The sequence below is a fragment of the Pseudonaja textilis genome, chromosome 3 (genome assembly GCF_049901715.1).
Source record: "Pseudonaja textilis isolate UNSWEBS1 chromosome 3, rPseTex1.2, whole genome shotgun sequence".
NCBI lineage: Eukaryota > Metazoa > Chordata > Lepidosauria > Squamata > Elapidae > Pseudonaja > Pseudonaja textilis.
The window spans coordinates 117,569,171-117,587,774 of record NC_141992.1 but is presented as its reverse complement, the minus strand read 5'-3'; the positions used below and the strand labels follow the sequence as shown (position 1 = coordinate 117,587,774).

At 35.1% G+C, this 18,604-nt stretch overlaps 1 protein-coding gene across 16 annotated transcripts in view; it reads left to right on the top strand.

Moving 5' to 3' along the window:
• The window catches only part of CTNND2 (catenin delta 2), a 471,659-nt gene that overhangs the window by 131,001 nt on the left and 322,054 nt on the right, over positions 1 to 18,604 (top strand). For all 16 annotated transcript variants that reach the window (XR_015743082.1, XM_026701042.2, XM_087930702.1 and 13 more), the window contains one exon: positions 9,801 to 9,913. Coding sequence is in view for 15 of the 16 variants with exons in the window: in XM_026701042.2 (XP_026556827.2) it covers positions 9,801 to 9,913 (113 nt within the window). In the remaining variant the exon portion in view is untranslated. The remainder of the gene's footprint in view (positions 1 to 9,800; positions 9,914 to 18,604) is intronic.

Sequence of the window (18,604 nt, the reverse complement as noted above, 5' to 3'; positions counted from 1 at the left end):
TTCTTTTTGCTTTAATACAAGTCCACCACAGATGGTAATATATGCCAGAATCATCCTGTGCTATATTGATAATACTACTCTGAAAGCTGGAAATTTAAAAAAATATAAGTGAGCTTTAACAAGGAAAATTGCAGGGCACAAGAAAGCATGGGTGTAAGATTAATATAAAGGTGATCGATCATAATCATAGTAGCCAGACTTAAAGTTGACAGTGAACAGTGGATAGTTTCTGCCTTTTAGGATCAACTATCAATGACAAAGGAACCAGCTATCCAAAAACATGTAATAGATTAGAATAATAATTTTTAAACCTGCACTGTAACTTCCAGAATTCCTCAACCAATATTGGTGGAACTTGAAGTCCACATATCTTAAATTTGACAATTTTGAAAATGCTAGGTTAGAACATACCATAGTAGAGCAGCTTACTTTATCTGATTGCAAAAATCCAGGTGACAAAGAGATGCCAGTACTTTTTTTCTGTATCATAATGCTGCTATCTAATGATTATACAGATGTTGGCAACTAAGATACTGTGGTTCTATGTTTTCTGAATAGAGTACTCTTTAAATAATAACGTTGATTTCTGAAGCAGCATTCCGAGCTTTGCAACTATGAAATTACTGCAAAAGTGTTTGATCTCTTTTTGTGACTGATCTTTCCTTTTTTTCATTGTCCTAATTCCAGTTTTGTACAGTTCTGATTTTAAATTATAGATGACTCTCTATTCACTTGAAAAAAATGATGTTCATATTCTATTACTTGGGGAGAATAACTGTTGAGGTTTTTTTTACAAACAATTTATATAAGAAAATGCTAGTTAAAAGAGCCAGGAAACAGTGAGATCTGGTCCTGCATTAATCATAAAAGTCAGTTGGGTCAGTTTCTCTCAGCCCTTCTCACTTCAGAAAGTTGTTCTTGTGGGAAAAATAGGAGGAAGAAGGACCATTATGTATGTTCGCCACCTTGAGTTATTTGTAAAAATAATAAAGGTAGGATAAAAGCCTAATAAATGAAAGTGTAGAAGTTGCGATATTCATGTTATTTGTAAAATATGATATTGTTGTGTAATAAGTGTGATTTCACAATGTCCCAAGCAGCATTCTCCATTTAAAAATCACAATAGAAAAAGTGGATTTAAAAACTAAATAGCCGAAAAATCAGCATAGAACTTTGGGCAATGCCACCATCACGATCTCAAGAGGAAGAAGAAGAAGATCTCATAGCTGGAATGTCTATGACTTTGATACTGGATGTTTTCAGTCTACTAAAAGCATACTTGTTCATTGCTCATTCTACAGAGGTTTTGAAAGCACACTCTTATCTCTGCATTACTTTCAGCGGTGTCAGGTTGCACAGCTTAATCTTATGTTCTCTTATTACTTTTGAACTGTAATCCCATCATAACATAACATATAAGGTTGCCATGTTTTGGACTGCAGCATGTAAAATTTACCAGGAACGGATAGACAATAAATGCTGTAACATCAGAGGAAAACTACACTGTGTATTTTATAACAGTTAATAATAATCTCACAACAATACCTTTAATAGTGTCAAACAACATCTGCTTATCCCTGGTCTTTGAGAAGGACTCAATGTTGTTGTTAGTTGCAAAGTTGTATCCGACCAATCGCGATCCTATGGACAATATTCCTCTAGCCCTCCCTGTCCTCTACTATCCCCCGGAGTCCATTTAAGCTCATACTGACTGCTTCAGTGACTCTATCCAGCCACTCATTCTCTGTCGTCCCATTCTTATTTTGCCCTCAATTGTTCCCAGCATTAGACACTTCTCCAGTGAGTCCTTCCTTCTGATTAGGTGGCCAAAGTATTTGAGTTTCATCTTCAGGATCAGGCTTTCTAAAGAGCAGTCAGGATTGATCTCCTCTAGGACTGACTGGTTTGATCACCTTGCAGTCCAAGGGACTCACAGGAGTCTTCTCCAGCACCATAGTTCACCTCCCTGGCTGCTTTTACTAAATAGGAGGAGTCTAAATCCAGTAAACAGGTGGCAAGCTGACAACCCAGAAACTCTGGCCATTTCCTCAGGCCTATTTCTAGTTTTTAAGCCTTTTTGTTTAGTATTTAATTGCATTTCATTTTATATGTTAACTGTCATGCCACATTGTTTTTTGCTACATAGCTATAGTATTAACATTAATGATAATTTAAACAAACAGATTTCAGTGGTTTAAAATAGTCCATGATAGTAATTCAATTTTTAGTTATTTTAATTATAATTTGTACTGGGATGATTGTAAAATTTTATAGTTCTAATGTAAATTCGTAATTTAATTTATACAATAATTTTGGCATGGGAATTATTCCATTTCAGATGACAGCCAAATTAATCTGAAGCATTGCATAAATGGAAATTAAAATAAGTACTATCTAAACAAATGTGTGGGTTTTGTACTGGTCACATGGAATTGCAAAAATACAGTTACAATATTCAGAGACACATAATTTCAGGGACAAAGGCTATGCCCAATCTTTTCATAGGCTATATTGCAGACAATGTGTGGGACCAAGAACAAAAAGATTAAAGCATGTCAAAAAATAAGTTTGATTTATGATTACATTTAATTAATGAAAATTAATATGATTTTTGCCCGTGTAATTTTCCTTTATTGTAGACACTAAATATTATAATCTAGTGGCAACTTTTGGGGGACTTTGGAAGCGCTACCTAAGGTTAAGGAAATATCTATGAGGCTTTGAGCTGTAAATTATGTTCCTCCCTATTTTAGCGTTGTTCTAATTTTTGAGCTGTAGATCAGTACATCCATAAGGAACCAATTGCGTAAGCCACTGTATTACATGGAGCACCTTCAATTGATATACAGATCATATAAGAAATAAATACCTTTTCTTAGTAATGATTCCTTCTGGCTTTTGCATGACTTCACCATTTAGGAATAAATGTGGCATTTTGAGTTCACATGTAATTATCAACCAAGAAAAAAATCTGATGGAATTAGAGGGGCCACCATTTGATAATATCAGAAAGAGAATTGGTGCATTTTAAGAGGAATATGAGTAGTTGGAGATTAGTTGCTGTTACTTTCAGAAACTGAAATGTTATAAAATGTTATAAAATAGCATTGCCTGTTATATTTTGAAAGTCTTATTATTTGGGCATAGGAAGATTTAATTTGTAAAACTGATCTGTAATTTGCTACTATTCTTGAATTAGGATATGTGAAATGCTGCACTACATTTATTAGATTGGAAATATTATTGCTAGGAAGATAAGCACTAATGATTCAAATTGTTAATCCTTCAATAATCTGTTTTTTTCAAAAATTATTATAAATATTAGATTTTTTTCCATAAAAATTACCCTAGTTATGACTGCATCTTAAGCATAGAATTGTCTCAGAGAATGTATCATTTCTATTTATACAAATTCCCATGAATACTTTTAGCCATCACTTTTTCAAAGGGCATTTACTATTTTGTGTTATTAAATTCCTATTTAGTAACTCAAAAGAACAGGAATAAAAGCAACTAAAAGCTCTAATCAACATATTTCTGTCTTTTAGTAAATGCTGATACTGATAAGTAGTAATACTAATATTTTGTTATACTATTGTTAAAATACTTTTAACTCACACAGTTTTTATAGTCATAATTATGACAATGTAAATTAAGTTACATACATTTAAGCAAATATATATCAAGTATATTTTTAGACATCTTTGAATGTTATACATGAATTTGTTCTTGAAACCATCTCTGGATGCAGTTGCAAGAACTATGCTCTCTGATGGTAGCAATCAGATCAGCAATTTTCTTGTAATATACGGGAACAACTACTTATTGATTCTTTCTCCCTCCACTAAATGTTCTGATCTCACACTGTTGCTTTCTGCTTCAGATCTAGATTTCTCATCCTAATATAAGTAGCTTTTTCTGTGATTCCCATATATCTAGTGTAGCAAATTTCTCTATAGCAATACAGCTTCCTTTTCTGATCTTTCTGATAGTTAACAGTCTGTCAAATGCAACTTCCAGCCTTTCAGACATCATCAGTTTTGCCAAATACAGACTGTTGAATGTTTATTATTCTTTACTGATCTTTACCCTGATGGCAAATAATTATTAGAACTAAAACTGCAAAACAAGACATCTTATTGATTTAATTTTAAATTAGTGAGTGTTACATTTGGGATTTATCATACTCAAGAACATAATAGACTGACTTCCTCTTAGCTATTTTATATCCTGATGTTATTTATGCACCAATGTTATTTACTCACCAACGTGCCTACCGTCCCTGTCCTATTGTTTCTTTTTATTTTTCTTATATGTATCCACTTCATGTATTCATAACTATGTTTATACTAATACCTGATGTCTTATCGCTTGACAAAATTAAATAAATAAATAAATAAATAAATAAATTTGTGGTCAAAGCAAACTTATAAGTTATTTGCTACTCTTACAAAAAGAGGCACGGTGGCTCAGTTGCTTAATGATTCTGGAGATGGCCTTTGCACTGTGGTTTGAGTCCTAGCATTGATGTCACTCACCTCAGCTTTTGCCCACTTAGCAGTTTAATAGCATGTTATCTGTACTGTATTTTTTGGAGTATAAGACACACTTTTTCTATCCCCAAAAGTAAGTGGAAATGTCTGTGCATTTTATATAGTGAATTTAAGCGAGCCCTGCCTACCCGTTGGCCCCCACCCTTAGGCCTCTGCCTCCCAGAAATTTGCCTCTTTGCAGCAAACAGCAAACAGCCTGGTCAGCTTCAGCACAGCCTGATTAGCACAAGCAGCTGATTGTCGGTTGGATTGGCCTTCCCACGTCCAGCTGTTTCAGGCTGCAGGGATCGCCTATTGCTATGTGCACGTGCCCCATTTTTGGCCTCTGCATGCCCAATTTTTGGCCTCTGCATGCCACATTCTCCACCCATCCCAATCCCCGCCACCTGGAATGGGGCAAAAATGAGGCACGCGGAGGCCAAAAATTGGGTTTGCAGAGGCAGCAATAGGCAATGGCGATCCCTGCAGCCTGAAACAGCTGATTGTGAGGAGGCCAATCCAACTGACAATCAGCTGCTTGTGCTAATCAGGCTGTGCTGAAGCTGTCCAGGCTGTTTGCTGTTTACTGCAAATTGCTGGGAGGCAAAGGCAGAGGCAGATTTTTTTTTTCTTGTTTTCCTCCCCAAAAGGAAGGTGTGTTTTATACTTCGGAGCATCTTATACTCCAAAAAATATGGTAAGTAGATAAATAGGTACCACTTCAGTAGAGAGACAAGCCAGCACTTTGTGCAGTTATTTTTTGTCCTGTTGGCACTAGACCTTCCCAATTGTGACACCTGTTTGCCAGGTGGCTTCAGTGGAGGGAGAGGGCCCCAGATGCTGCCACAAGAAAATAGCTCATCTTTCTTTTTGGTGCACAGCTAAGTTGCCCACTTGTGGTGCCCCTGGGGAAACATGTGACCATGAACCAAACAGGGCTAGCAATCTCAGGGAGTAAACTGCTACTCTGCATTTAGCATTGTAGTCTCCTGGCTAATGTAACATCTCCATACACTAAATAAATTAAAAACTCTTGTAAAAATGTGTTTGTCCTTATTTTGAACAGTTTTTGACCAGATTCAGTACTTCTGCAAGTAAAGCAAAAACTTTAAGAAAATAATTTGGTAATAGACCTGGGATTGTGAAACAGTTTTTTAATTTGTATTTGACCATTTTTGTTTATTGAATTAACTAAATTTGAATGCATTTATGGAATATGAATATAGATGTGTCATATCACAATCTATGTGAAAGAACCTTGTAATTTAATAAAAAGCAATCACTTGTTAGAAAGGAAAGCTAACTGGTTTTTTCTCTTTTATAATTAACACCAAATCATACAAGAATGTCAACAAATAAACATTCGCCCACAGTTTCATTAATTAAACAAAAAAAGGTTGTTGTTAGTGGCCTTTGGATTAGGGAACAAATTAAAACATTCCAAACATTTCAACTAACTCATGTTATAGCCACATGGCATCACTATAGCACACAAACCAAATGTCAGCTGGTGCTCCGTTCAAAATCCAAGAAAGAAATACTTAGACTCTTGTAGTTAGAGAAAAGATATCTTTTACTGGAAGTCAAGTGGTAGCAACAAGAGAATTCTGAATCTGAGGAAATAGGCACGTACATCACATATATCCCCACCCCCAATAGTTCAAACGGTTCTTCCAATTAAAAGTTGTGAACCTCATCATGTGGACATCTCCAGGTGGTGATGATTAGTTGACCTTGGCTTATTCAAATAAAGGTTTGCAGTTGCGCAGAGAAGAGAACGCCAAGCAAGAAATAGAAACCCTCCTCAGTTTATACAATATTAGTAACATCTCCAGCCCGTTTCCCATACTTTTCCCCCTTCCTCCCCCTGTTACTCATGACAGCCAGAAAGAAGATCTTGAAGGCTGACACCAACTAAAGTCCTCCAAAATACCTCAGTGAATGAAAGGGCTGCAAGTCTTCAAAATCATAAAGAAAGGTACAGGATGAGATAGGAAAAGAAAGAGGAAGAAAGCAAAAATCAACTTAAAAGAAACATGGTGAACACTACTTTGCAAATGTTCCTCAACATAGTAATACCCGCTGTCAATAGAGCCAGGGTTATTGGTTTGATATGGATGGGTATAAAAATTGATTGAATAAAATTAAAATAAAATTAAAATAACCCCATCTTGATTATTTTTTGTGTATGATAAAGTTATGAGAAGCTCTGCCAGATTTTCAAGATTCTGTTGTTAATAATACAGCAGTATTTCTGATCTTTGTTTCCTAATCTCGCCTACCTCAAAAGGCTGACCTCATAATTGTAACCTGCCTTGAGTCTTTACCTATACATTTCATATCATATACATTTCATAAATAACAATAAACAATGCCTTTTGTTTAAAATGTTTTGTTACATTTTAAGAAATGAGATAGATGTAGAATTAAAATGAATTTATAAAAATAAAAGAATTTTATTCTCAGAGAGGATTTGTACTGTGTGAAAGATTTGGCCTATTAAAATAAAATGAACTACAATCATTCAACACAAAAGTTTATCATTTTGTTAGAGTTTTGATTTGGTGATATATCATTTTAGCTGATCAGCACCCAGTGATAGAGGAAGGAAGGAAATCTATTTACATAGTTGTTTTCTGGAAATTTTATCAGATTGTTTGGGGGGATGATGATAATGATTACCATTGCTAATTGACTTCCCTTTCCACATCAAAAAATGCTGTTCTTTCTGAACATATTCTTCTATTACTTCTAGCTATAGACCATGACATGTGCCATTTGTCAGTTTCTGCATGATTTTACAGAAATGATTTTCAGAACATAACTACAGTTAATAGAATAATATGAATATAGTTCATAGAATCGTATATGCAATACTGCTAATATAAGGTTCTTTCATTTTATGGAAAGATGAGATATATTTTATTTTACTATGTTTATGAACAAGATATATTCACAAGCCATTTGTTTGAAATGACATTGGGTCTCCTGATTGAGTAGAGGTGGGACTAGAAGACCTCCAAGTTCCCTTCCAGCTCTACTATTCTGTTAAGAGAAAATGATTTTTCTTGATTCATTATTTATTTATTAAGCTTATGTACCTCCCGTCTCATTATCAAGTGACATAGTAATAGATATATATTAAAACATTTATAAATACTAAAGGCCCAAAAGCTACTTCTGGTAAAATGTGATTTTAATCCTACAGTAGAGCCTAAAACTTTATTTTTAAAGAAATTTCATTTAATGCAACATATAGTTTTTTAAACATATCGGACTTGCTTTACATATTCTAATGTTCCTTGTTTTCCTATTTCTAATTATCCCCAGCAGGCAAGACGGGCCACTATTCCATTGTAGTTATGTTTCTTGGCTTTTTTTTTTTTTTTACAATTGTGACATCATTTTGATACTGCTTTATTTTAATAGTTATTTTTTTCATTGCACTGTTGTCTGGTTCCTACAAATTTGCTGCAATGTAACATTATTATGCTAAAAACAAGATATAATTTGCATAAAACTTTCATTATCAAAAGAATTTTAGAGACAAGTCAATGAAGCATAGCTTGCTGCAACTGAATTAAATTTCATGAGTTTCTTTAATGATGAACAAGAGAGAATAAATAAAAAGAATAACTAAACTTTCTAATAATTGTGACAAATCAAATTAGTTTCTGGATATTGTTTCATCCACCCAAAACAAAATATTTTTAGTTTCTGTACTTCTTCCTGCTGCAACAGTTGTAGGATATGCTAAGAGATGTGATCACATACTGGTCAGAATTTTAAATATTTCCAAATTAATTCTGTTAACATAAATTATTAACTGTTCTAGATAGCTAGTTATAAAAATTCAAATGGTGTCCTTATATTGCATGCATATGTATTATTATGTATCACACTTGTATTCAGATATATTCATATAAATATTTAGACTTAGAATAACTTTGTTGTCACTTTAAATGTACACTAATTGGCATACATTTAAATGAAATTTCGTTGCATACAGCTCTCAAAGGGTCACCACCTACATTAGGTCCTACAACATAAACTACATAAACCTGATAGATACAGATAGATAGATAGATAGATAGATAGATAGAGCGAGCATATACCCACATAACCACATATATGATACAGGAAAACATCACAATCTAATTTGAATGTATACATGTACTTTGCAAGAAAAATGAATCCTGCAAATTTACCACGGGGATGGTGTAGGGAACAAAGCTGTTAGAGAATCGGATAGTCCTGTTAAAAGTACTTCAAAATCTCTTCCCAGAGGGAAGCCACAGAACAGACATTTATATGTAAGTGACTGTGTGGTTGAAAAATAAGTGAGAGTATTAAATGTGTGCATTAGAAATGTTATATACAGGGGTGGGATGCAAATATTTTTACTACCAATTCTATAGGTGTGGCTAGGTGGGCACGGCCATGTGACTGGGTGGGCATGGCTTATTCCTTTTTTGTGCAGCAGCACACACACATACCCCCACGTACTCCACTTTTGGGCCTCCTGGGCCTCAAGGAAGCCTCGGGGGGGACGTTTTTGCTCCCAGGAAGCTTCCCTGAAGCCTTGCAAGGCAATACACAGAGCATGGGGGACTGTGCAGCACCCTCCCCCACTCCATTTTTTTGCCTCCTGGGCCTCAGGGAAGCCTCCTGGGCGAAGCAGTAAAACAGTGAGCACAGCTGATTATCGGAACAGCTGATGGTTTGGAGGAGGAAAAAAAGAAATATCAGTTCACCGGAACCAGTAGCTGTTTTTTTACTATCGGTTCGGCTGAACGGTAGCATTTTTTACTACTGGTTCACCCAAACAAGGCCAAACCGGTAGAATCCCACCACTGTTGACATACCGAATTAATCCAAATTTCTGGGTTTGTATTAACCAGAAACTAATGGTGTGCTGGGGCTTCAAAAATATGCTAGACTGAAATGTATTTGACTAGCCTCTGTCAAATGAACTCAGCAAACGTAAGTTATTAATTCTGGAATGAAATGAAGGATGATGAAATGTATTGTAATTCTAATGCTAATCTAATTCTAATTCTTTCTTTTTTATCAAAACTTATCCAGCTCTTGTATGAACAAAAACCATAGCGATTTGGAATATAATAGAAAAATGTGAATACTATCACATTTTAATAATAAATATATACGTTGGGATTGATACATCTTCTTGGGCAAGCTTTTTAATAAGGTTGATCCCTGTTAACTAACATTTCAACTAATCATAAACATTTGTATTTTATCTTTCAGGAGTTACAGTTTGAAAGGCTTACACGAGAACTTGAGGCTGAACGTCAGATTGTAGCAAGCCAGCTGGAGAGATGTAAACTTGGATCTGAGACTGGAAGCATGAACAGCATTAGGTACTTAATTAGAATAGTTTTATAATGTTTGTATAATAAATTGAAATTGATAATTGATTGTATTGATCATCTCCTGGTGACAAAGTTCATATTAGAAGATGTCCAATATAGCAGTAGAGCAAAATTATTTTTAAATTACATTATGTGTGTTACCTGATAATGACTTTGAGCAAAAACTGATAGCAAAAACTCGCACTGTGTAAACTGGGGAGGTGATGAAATAGCATGACATATAAATCTGCTAAATTTAGCTCCTTTAAAAAAAGAATAGACAAAAAATTAATGTGAGAAATAAATTCAATGCTGTAGAATTTGAAAATGCAGAGTGCTGCAGGTCATTTGCTGCCATACAAGCATAATATGGTAATATTTTGTTCATTTTTCAGTTTGATCATTTTAATCAAAATATTTGCCTTAAAATATCTTTACCTTTAATTGTTTGGATTTTTTTTCTGGTATTTTTGCTATAGAATTGTCAACCTTAAAATGACTATCATGTTTATAATGCTGCTACTTCTTTGATTTTTAAAGATGTAACTTATCTAGAGAAACACATGTAATACTTGACTTACATTATTTCATTTATTGACCATTTGAACTTACAACAGCACTGAAAAAAGTGACATGATAATTTTTCACACTTACGACTGTTGCAGCATCCCCATGGTCGCATGATCCATATTCATATGTTTGGCAACTGCTACATATTTATGACAGTTGCAGTGTCCCAGGGTCACGTGATCACCTTTTGCGACCTTCTGACAAGCAAAGTCAATGGGGAAGACAGTTTCACTTAATAACCATGTTATTAACTTAATAACTTCAGTGATTCAGTTAACAACTGTGGCAAGAAAGATCATAAAATGGGGCAAAACTTGCTTAACAAATGTCTCACTTCGCAACAATGATTTTGGGCCTAATTATGGTCGTAAGTCGAGGACTACCTGTATGCATAAACTAATGAATTTGTGTTAATTTCTTAGACTGCTTTTTTAGTGCATGCACAGTTGGAAGCACTTAGTTTAGCTTAGGTAACACCTTAAAAGCTAATCAGCAATGGCCTGGGAGTCCATCAAGAATGGCCATCACTGGCATTCAATATACATCTCAAAATAGGTAATGACAAATCACATCTGGAGTGATGTCAAGAAAACTACATGCAAGTAAGCCCTATGGGAATCTGCCCTTGTCTAGCCAAAGGTAGAAAAATAGAGTGATTGCATGAAGTAGTTTTGTAAAAACTTTTACACATTGAAACAAAAATAAATAAATAATAAAAATAATAAAATAAAATATCAAAAAGTAGTTTGGTCTAGTGGTTAAGGCATCAGCTTAGAAAGTGGGAGACTATGAGTTGAAATCCTGCCAAGAAAAGCCAGCTGGGTGACTTTGGGCCAGTCCTCTCAACCCAATCCATCTTACAGGTTGTTGTTATGGGGAAAATAGAAGATGGAAAGTTGCATTCAATATGTTCCCCTTTTGAGTTATTTGTAAAAATAATAAAGGCAAGATACAAATAAATAAATAAAAATAATATAATATTAATAGGAAGCTTTCAGAGAAGTAGTACTTTACTGGGTTATGGTAAATCAAATTTGAAAATAATTTTTAAAAGAGTTTAAATTCCTAATTGTTGAAATAAACTGATAAAATTTGAAAGACTTGAAAAACAAAGTGGAATCATTGCTACTAAAAAAGAGGTTCAAAGATAAAGCCACTTGCTTTTAACAAATTGTCAGATATATGCGTTCATTAAATGTTTTTGCTTAAAACATGAAGAAATTTATATTTTTCCAAATTTGTGCATTTTATCTCAAAATATATTTATATCATCATTATCTCTAAAATAGATTTGGTAGAGCACTCTCCTTGAGACTTTCTTTAAAGACTATTTGGAAGCTGCAGTTGATACAAAATGCAGTAGCCCTTCCATTATAAGAATAACATTTTGGTTCTCTGTGGGTTACTAGTGGGTTTTCAAGTACAATGCAAAATGCAGGTTTTAACATAAGTACCAGAGGTGGTATTCTGCAGGTTCTGACCAGTTCTGGAAAACCAGTAGCTGAAATTTTGAGTAGTTTGGAGAACCAACAAATACCACCTCTGACTGGCCCCTCCCCCATCTATTCTCTGCCTCCCGAGTCCCAGCTGATTGGCTGGGTCTTCTTTGGTTGCCCTGCACAGGAGAACGGAACTGGAAAGCAGGTTAGTGGGGTGGGGAGGGAATAGGGATTTTGCAGTATCCTTCCCCTGCCATGCCCACCAAGCCACACCATGCCCACCAAGCCACACCCACAGAACTGGTAGTAAAAAAATTTGAATCCCACCACTGATAAATACCTATATATGCTTGGGATCTCCAGGACCATCTCTTTCGGGTATAACCCACCTGCTATATATTCCAACTTAGAATTACTGATTATTCCACCTTGAGGTTTAGAGTCCTTAACTTCAGTGAAACAATAAAAAGCATCAGCTTTCATTATACCCACTATCCTAAATCTGTAACTAGTGTATGTGATGCTGTATGTATGTTCACTTGAAAATATGACTGAACAAAGTATCACTTGAACAGATTTCACTGTAAATAATTTAATTCATATGTAAAGCTCAGGATCCAATATTTCATGGGTTTCACAATTTTCTCTTACATCTTATATTTATGTTCAACAAACAAAAGATGGGATTTTAAAGACCATGTTTAAGCAATGTATGTGGTCTAACTCAAACCTAATACTATACTACTGTGTTGAGTTTAATACATACTCAGTCCCACCCTCCTACACCCTTTCCATCCTTCTCTGGTATGGTTGTTTTTTAATTCAATTATCTAAATCAGGGCTGTCAAACCCCCAGCCCATGGGCCGGATGCATCACGTGCTGCCCACACCCAGTTTAGGAAAGGTGAAAAAAGTCCCAATGTGTCATGTGATGCAGCCATGATGACATGAGTTTGATACTCCTGGTCTAAACACAGAGGGTGTTACATTGCGCTTGCCTGTGCTAGTAGACTTTTGGATCCAAATGGATTGTCTGAAACCATTTCAAAGTGATGTTTGTCAGCTCTTTGTTTGCCATGTTTTGAAATGCTATCTCTCCCCCCCCCCCCACTTGCAGAAGTTCTTAAGTGCTGGTTTTCAGTGGCAGTGCCTATGTTATGGTGTAGACCTCGCAAAGAAGCCTGACTAGCCTCACAGGTTTCATCTTCTGGAGATTTTTGAAAACTGAATTATTCCATAGGGCTTATGATGAATGATGGGACACAGTAGGTTCTTTGATTTAGTTTACAATAGTCCTCAGCTTATTCCATTCATTCAGTTATGGTGGTACTGAAAATGGACTTACAACTGGTCAATGAAATTGCAGCTGTTGCAATTGGTACTCAAAGTTCTGGCCATTACAGCATCCCTTTGACAATATGATCCTGATTTGGGCATTAGGTGCCTGGCTTATGATTATGACATCACAGTGAGTTGTGATGTGATTGCCATTTGCACAATGCTATTCCCTACCACTTTATATTTTACAATGGATAGCAAATAATTAAGAAAATAAATATATTTCTATTCAACATGTATAAGAACTCCACTCTGTCTCCTTTTATGTGCTTCTACGCAAATGTACAATCCTACAAAAGAATGTGCAATAATAAGCAAACTTAATACAGAAAACATCCACTCTAAATTCTGCAGTTTTCATAATATTCATTTTGTAAAGTTGCCTTTATTTATTTGATTGAATGGGATTTGAAGTTATTTATCACAGGAAAGAATTGTGTTTTCAGTTTTCAGCCATGTGAAAGCAGTAAGGGAAGATGGACTCTACCCTTAGAATTTAGGATACTTTGATAAATGTTTGATATATTCTACTGCATCACATATTATACTGGTGTAAAAGACCACATCCTTAATCTCATATAAGAATTTTACAGCATCTTTCACAGCAGTTAACTATTCACTCAGATTAATTACATAGCATCAAGCTGATTCAAACTGCTTTGTTTTATTGCAGACTTTTAATGGATCACAAGAGTATTGGGTTAAGTATCTCTTTTGACTGCTAGACTTATTTGACTGCTGAGTAGCTCTTTATCATTTTTTTTAAAGTTTCTGTTAATGTTCTTGCATTCTTGAATTTGGAAGCATGTGAAATTCACAGTGAGATTTTATCAGGCACAGGAGAAGATGGGCTCAGTATCATGTCTTACTCATTTGTATGCTGCTACAACCCTACGCATAAAGAAAATCAGTTACCATGGGATTTGGTATTGGAGACTCTGAATCAGAACAAAGACGCTATAAAGCCATTACAAAGAGCTCCACTGAATGGTTTCAAGAGAGACTTGGTAGTGATTTTCCAGTTGAGGAAGGCTTGGAAATCATGAAATATATTACTTTTTTTCCAAAAGAGAAGGAACAGAAAGTCATAATTTACTTACTTTAATGTCAAATGGCTAGAAACTTATGTAAAAGAAATTTTAAATCCTAAGCAAGAATTTGGATATTAATGCACAAAACATGTTAATTATGATCAATTAAAAAAACTTTTTATACCTGGCAGCAAAGCTATATAGCAGAATGACATTTAGTTTTCCAAAACATTAATACTTCATATAAATAGATCAGGAGTAACTATGAAGAATGATCTGTACAAATTTGAATCATATGTGAGGGAAAGAGCAGGGATAAAATCAAAAGGAAGTCTTTTTGCCAGATAAAAGTATTGATGTAGACTTGAAATTCTAGCCACATTTATCCAAGTGTTTTTGTTTTTAATACAAAGAGGATCTGTTCTTTAGAAAACTATAGGACTGTGCTGTACAGTTGCTACAGAATTGCTATATAATTTCCTTCAGTTATTTATTTAGAAGATGGTAGGAAAACGTTGAGGAGGCTAATGAAAAGTAAAATTCCACAACACTTAACTTTGATTTTATATTATGAATGATCAAAGTCAGTTTTATAAATTAATTCTCTCCCTATGATTTCTGAAATATAAATTACCAAAGAGGGTGTTTTTTGCATTTATAGCTGTTATGTTTAATAAAGTAAGGATAATTACTTTCAGCTGCTAATATAAGGAAATTATGTTTTCTCAAATATTGTTTTGTTTTGTTTTATAAATAATTTTCTATCCTTTTTTCAGGAACTGAATGTTCCCAATTTTCACCCTCATAACAACCTTATTAAGTTGATTAGAATGAGAAATAATGCAAGGCCATCACATGAAAAATTGAGGACATTTGCTCATCTACCTCAGACAGCAGGTTAAGCCACTTACTTTTCCTTCTTCCCATCCAGTTTGACAGATGCACATTAAGACAAAGAATTGGCCTGTGCCTCTGTTTTTGAGAGTTTCTATGTGTGTATATAACACTTTCATGCTCTTAGTTTTTCTTCCCAAAAATCATCAAGCTATCATTCATTCCCTTTAGATGACCAAGAGGACAGATGAAGCAAACATTTGTTCCAATGTAGAAACAAACCAGCTTTGTTCTTTAACAGTCCTGTGCAAGGGTGGGATTGAAAAATCCCAGCAACCGTTTCACTGCCTGGTTGCTGGGTAGGCGTGGCCATGGTGGACATGGTGTACCAGAACTTCCGGGAAGACCATTTTTTGCCGTCCCCAGGATCCGGAGGCTTCCCTTGGGCCTCTGGGAGGGCGAAAATGGCCTCTCCCAAACTCCAGAGGGCCTCTGGAAGCCAGAAACAGGCCCATTTCCGGACTTCCGGAACTTCTGGTTCAGCAGTTTTTCGCCTTCCCCAGGGTCCAGAGGCTTCCTTCGAGTCTCTGGGTTGAAAATGGTTTCTGGAGGGGCCCATTTCCAGACTTCCGGAACTTCCAGTTTAGCCCATTTTTCACCCTCCCAGAGCCTCTGCGCAGACCCTGCACTTACCTACATCTGAAACAGACCAGGTGGAGATTAAGGGGAGTGGGGGTGGACATCACCAGCTGGTTGGTTCAACTACCGGTTCGGCGAACCAGATATAAATTTAACATCTGGTTCATTTGAACTGGTAGAATCCCACCCCTGGTCCTGTGGTAGCTGAAACAAAATCAGCTATACTCTGCAATACTACTGATACTGTGCAAGCAGAGTCTGTGACTGCCTTTCAGTTAATACAAAATCTTATTTAAATTCTTGGAAATTAAAATGCTATTGAAGGTGAAGAAGACTTTAATTTTCAGATTATAAAAAATCATTTGGATGATGACCATTGTAAAGAGCAGTGTAGGTTGTCCTCCACTTATGACCACAATTGAGCAAAGGATGCCATGTGTCCAATTTGTTTCACAACCACAATTGCAGCTCTCCAAGTTGCAGTTGTTAAGTGATCATGTGAGTCATTAAACAGCACTGGCATGAGGCCTGGTCTTTATTTCTATTCTCAATACTCCAAAAATGCAAGTCATTTGTAATGAATGGAACTGAAGGTAATTCAACAAACAAAATAGCTGCGTTATCAAGTCACCATTACTATTTTATAATCTTTACTTTCTTTGGCAATAATTTGTCTTTAAATGTTAAACATAATATATGATGAGTATCATATCATGTCGTAAAGTATAATTTTGTGATGGAGAGAACACATATGTTTCACACCTTAAAGACACAAATCCCTAGAAAGGATATCTAGAATAATGGAGGGGGCGAAAATTACATTACTGTAAATCCTTTTTGTGTAGAACTTCTGGCAATATTTTTTTGACTTTGTAAACAAAGTTATTGTAAAATGAATAATGTGTAATTATAACAGTCAAGACTTTAATGACACAATGATTCCTCTTCTGCTATTGCACCTTAAAGTTTTAGATAAATAAGAAAGGAGATATGCTTGAAAATACTTCCCTCAGTGTATGTATGTGTGTGTAAAATACACAAATGCATATATGTAAAAGTCATCGTTATTTACAGAATTTGCTAGAGAAAAAAAGATGTTACCATCTATGCTTCCATATAAGACCATCTGTGGATAAGCCAACCCTCATTTTTTTCATCAAAGTACTGTGAAAAATGTGTCACCACCAGATAAACTGACCCTCAAAATGTTTGTAGGCTTCAATTTTCACAATTGGTTTGAATAGGTTAAGCCATAGATTACCCATTTTTCATACTATTTTGGTTCAAAATATGTGAGTCAGCTTATCTGTGGATGGACTTATCTGCAAATACATATGGGATATACGGATACTTTAAAAAAAACTTTTTTATTGAATATATTTGTGGATATACCTATTTGTGGATATACACAAATAGCTAATCCAATTTTGGATGCGTTTTGTCATCTTAAAACTCTTGGCTTTTTTGCGGGTATATATAATATCCTTCTTTGTATTCAATTACCTTGTATGTTGTCATTCAGAGTTCCCCAATGATTCCAGCTTTGCGAACCGGCGGGGGAAGAGGGGATAGTTCTGCATAAGAGGCTAGCAAGCATGAGCATGCAGCTACGTTTACATGAGCGGCATGTATGCACACCTCTACTCACATTCTCATGGCTTCCACTAGCGGCCACAGCCCACAGGTTGGAGAGCCCTGTTGTAGGACTCCTGCTTTTTCTACTGGAAGCTACTGGGTCTTTTGGTTTAGTTGGTTTGTGTCTAAGGGGATGTCATGTGGTTGGATTAGTTAGAATGTTGATTATTTCTGAGATGTTTTTGATGTATGGTATATATTCTTTTCATAGCTTGTTGTTGGTTGTGCTATAGTGGATTGAATAGTGACACAATTTTTTAGGAAGTTGTGTGAATAACCACAACTTCATCAAAAAATGTTCCAACTTTGTTGGAAGAATTATTGGCAGTCTGTTTCCTTTTTCTGGTGCTCTGGGTTGCTACAGTATGTTTGTATTCATCTGAATGTTCTGACACAGCTCCTTTTGTGGAATATTGGGTTGATACTATGGTAGTGGAACACTTGGTTAGTACAGGTGATTTTTCAATGGAGTTGTGTTTATGATTTTCTGCCATTTCCTCTGCTGATAAGGATATCCAGGAGGGGTAGTATGTTGTATGTACTTGTACATTTTATTCCTTTGAAGATGTTGATTATTTCAGGTGTCCAATTGTTCCATTTTTATCATGACAAACATGTTGTCTATATAGCAGACATTACATGAGGTAAATGTAAACACTCATTTGAATTATCACTTTCCTGGTAGTAGCTTTCTTGCTCTGGTTAATATTCAGAGACTAGTGCATCACAATCTTAGGGAAGATTGGTAATATTGAATTAGGTGTTTTAATTTACTTCACCCAAATATTACTAAAATAATTAAATTAAAACTTTTAAATTGACTTTTTATGGATGAAGTAGTTAAATATACAGTCACCGATAATCTGCATTCTTTAAAAAATTGTATCCGGTCTGTTCATGTTTATTTAACTGTTCATTAGGTTTTGGCTCAGCTTGATTAATAGGAAGTAAAATATGAAACAATACCTGGAAATTAATTGCTTCAGGATTTGACTACAAGTATCAGTGTGCAAATTAATTCATGAAATCCTTCAGGACAATACTTATTATAAGCTACTAGTAAAAACAATTGTAATATTGGAAGAAGTCATAGGATATCTACTCATAACAATACACAGTTGATAATTAATAGTAGTTTTATGTTGAAGCATTTCTTATATCTGTAATATTGCTAAATGCTTTAAACTAGGTTGTTGTTATTCTCCATATGATTA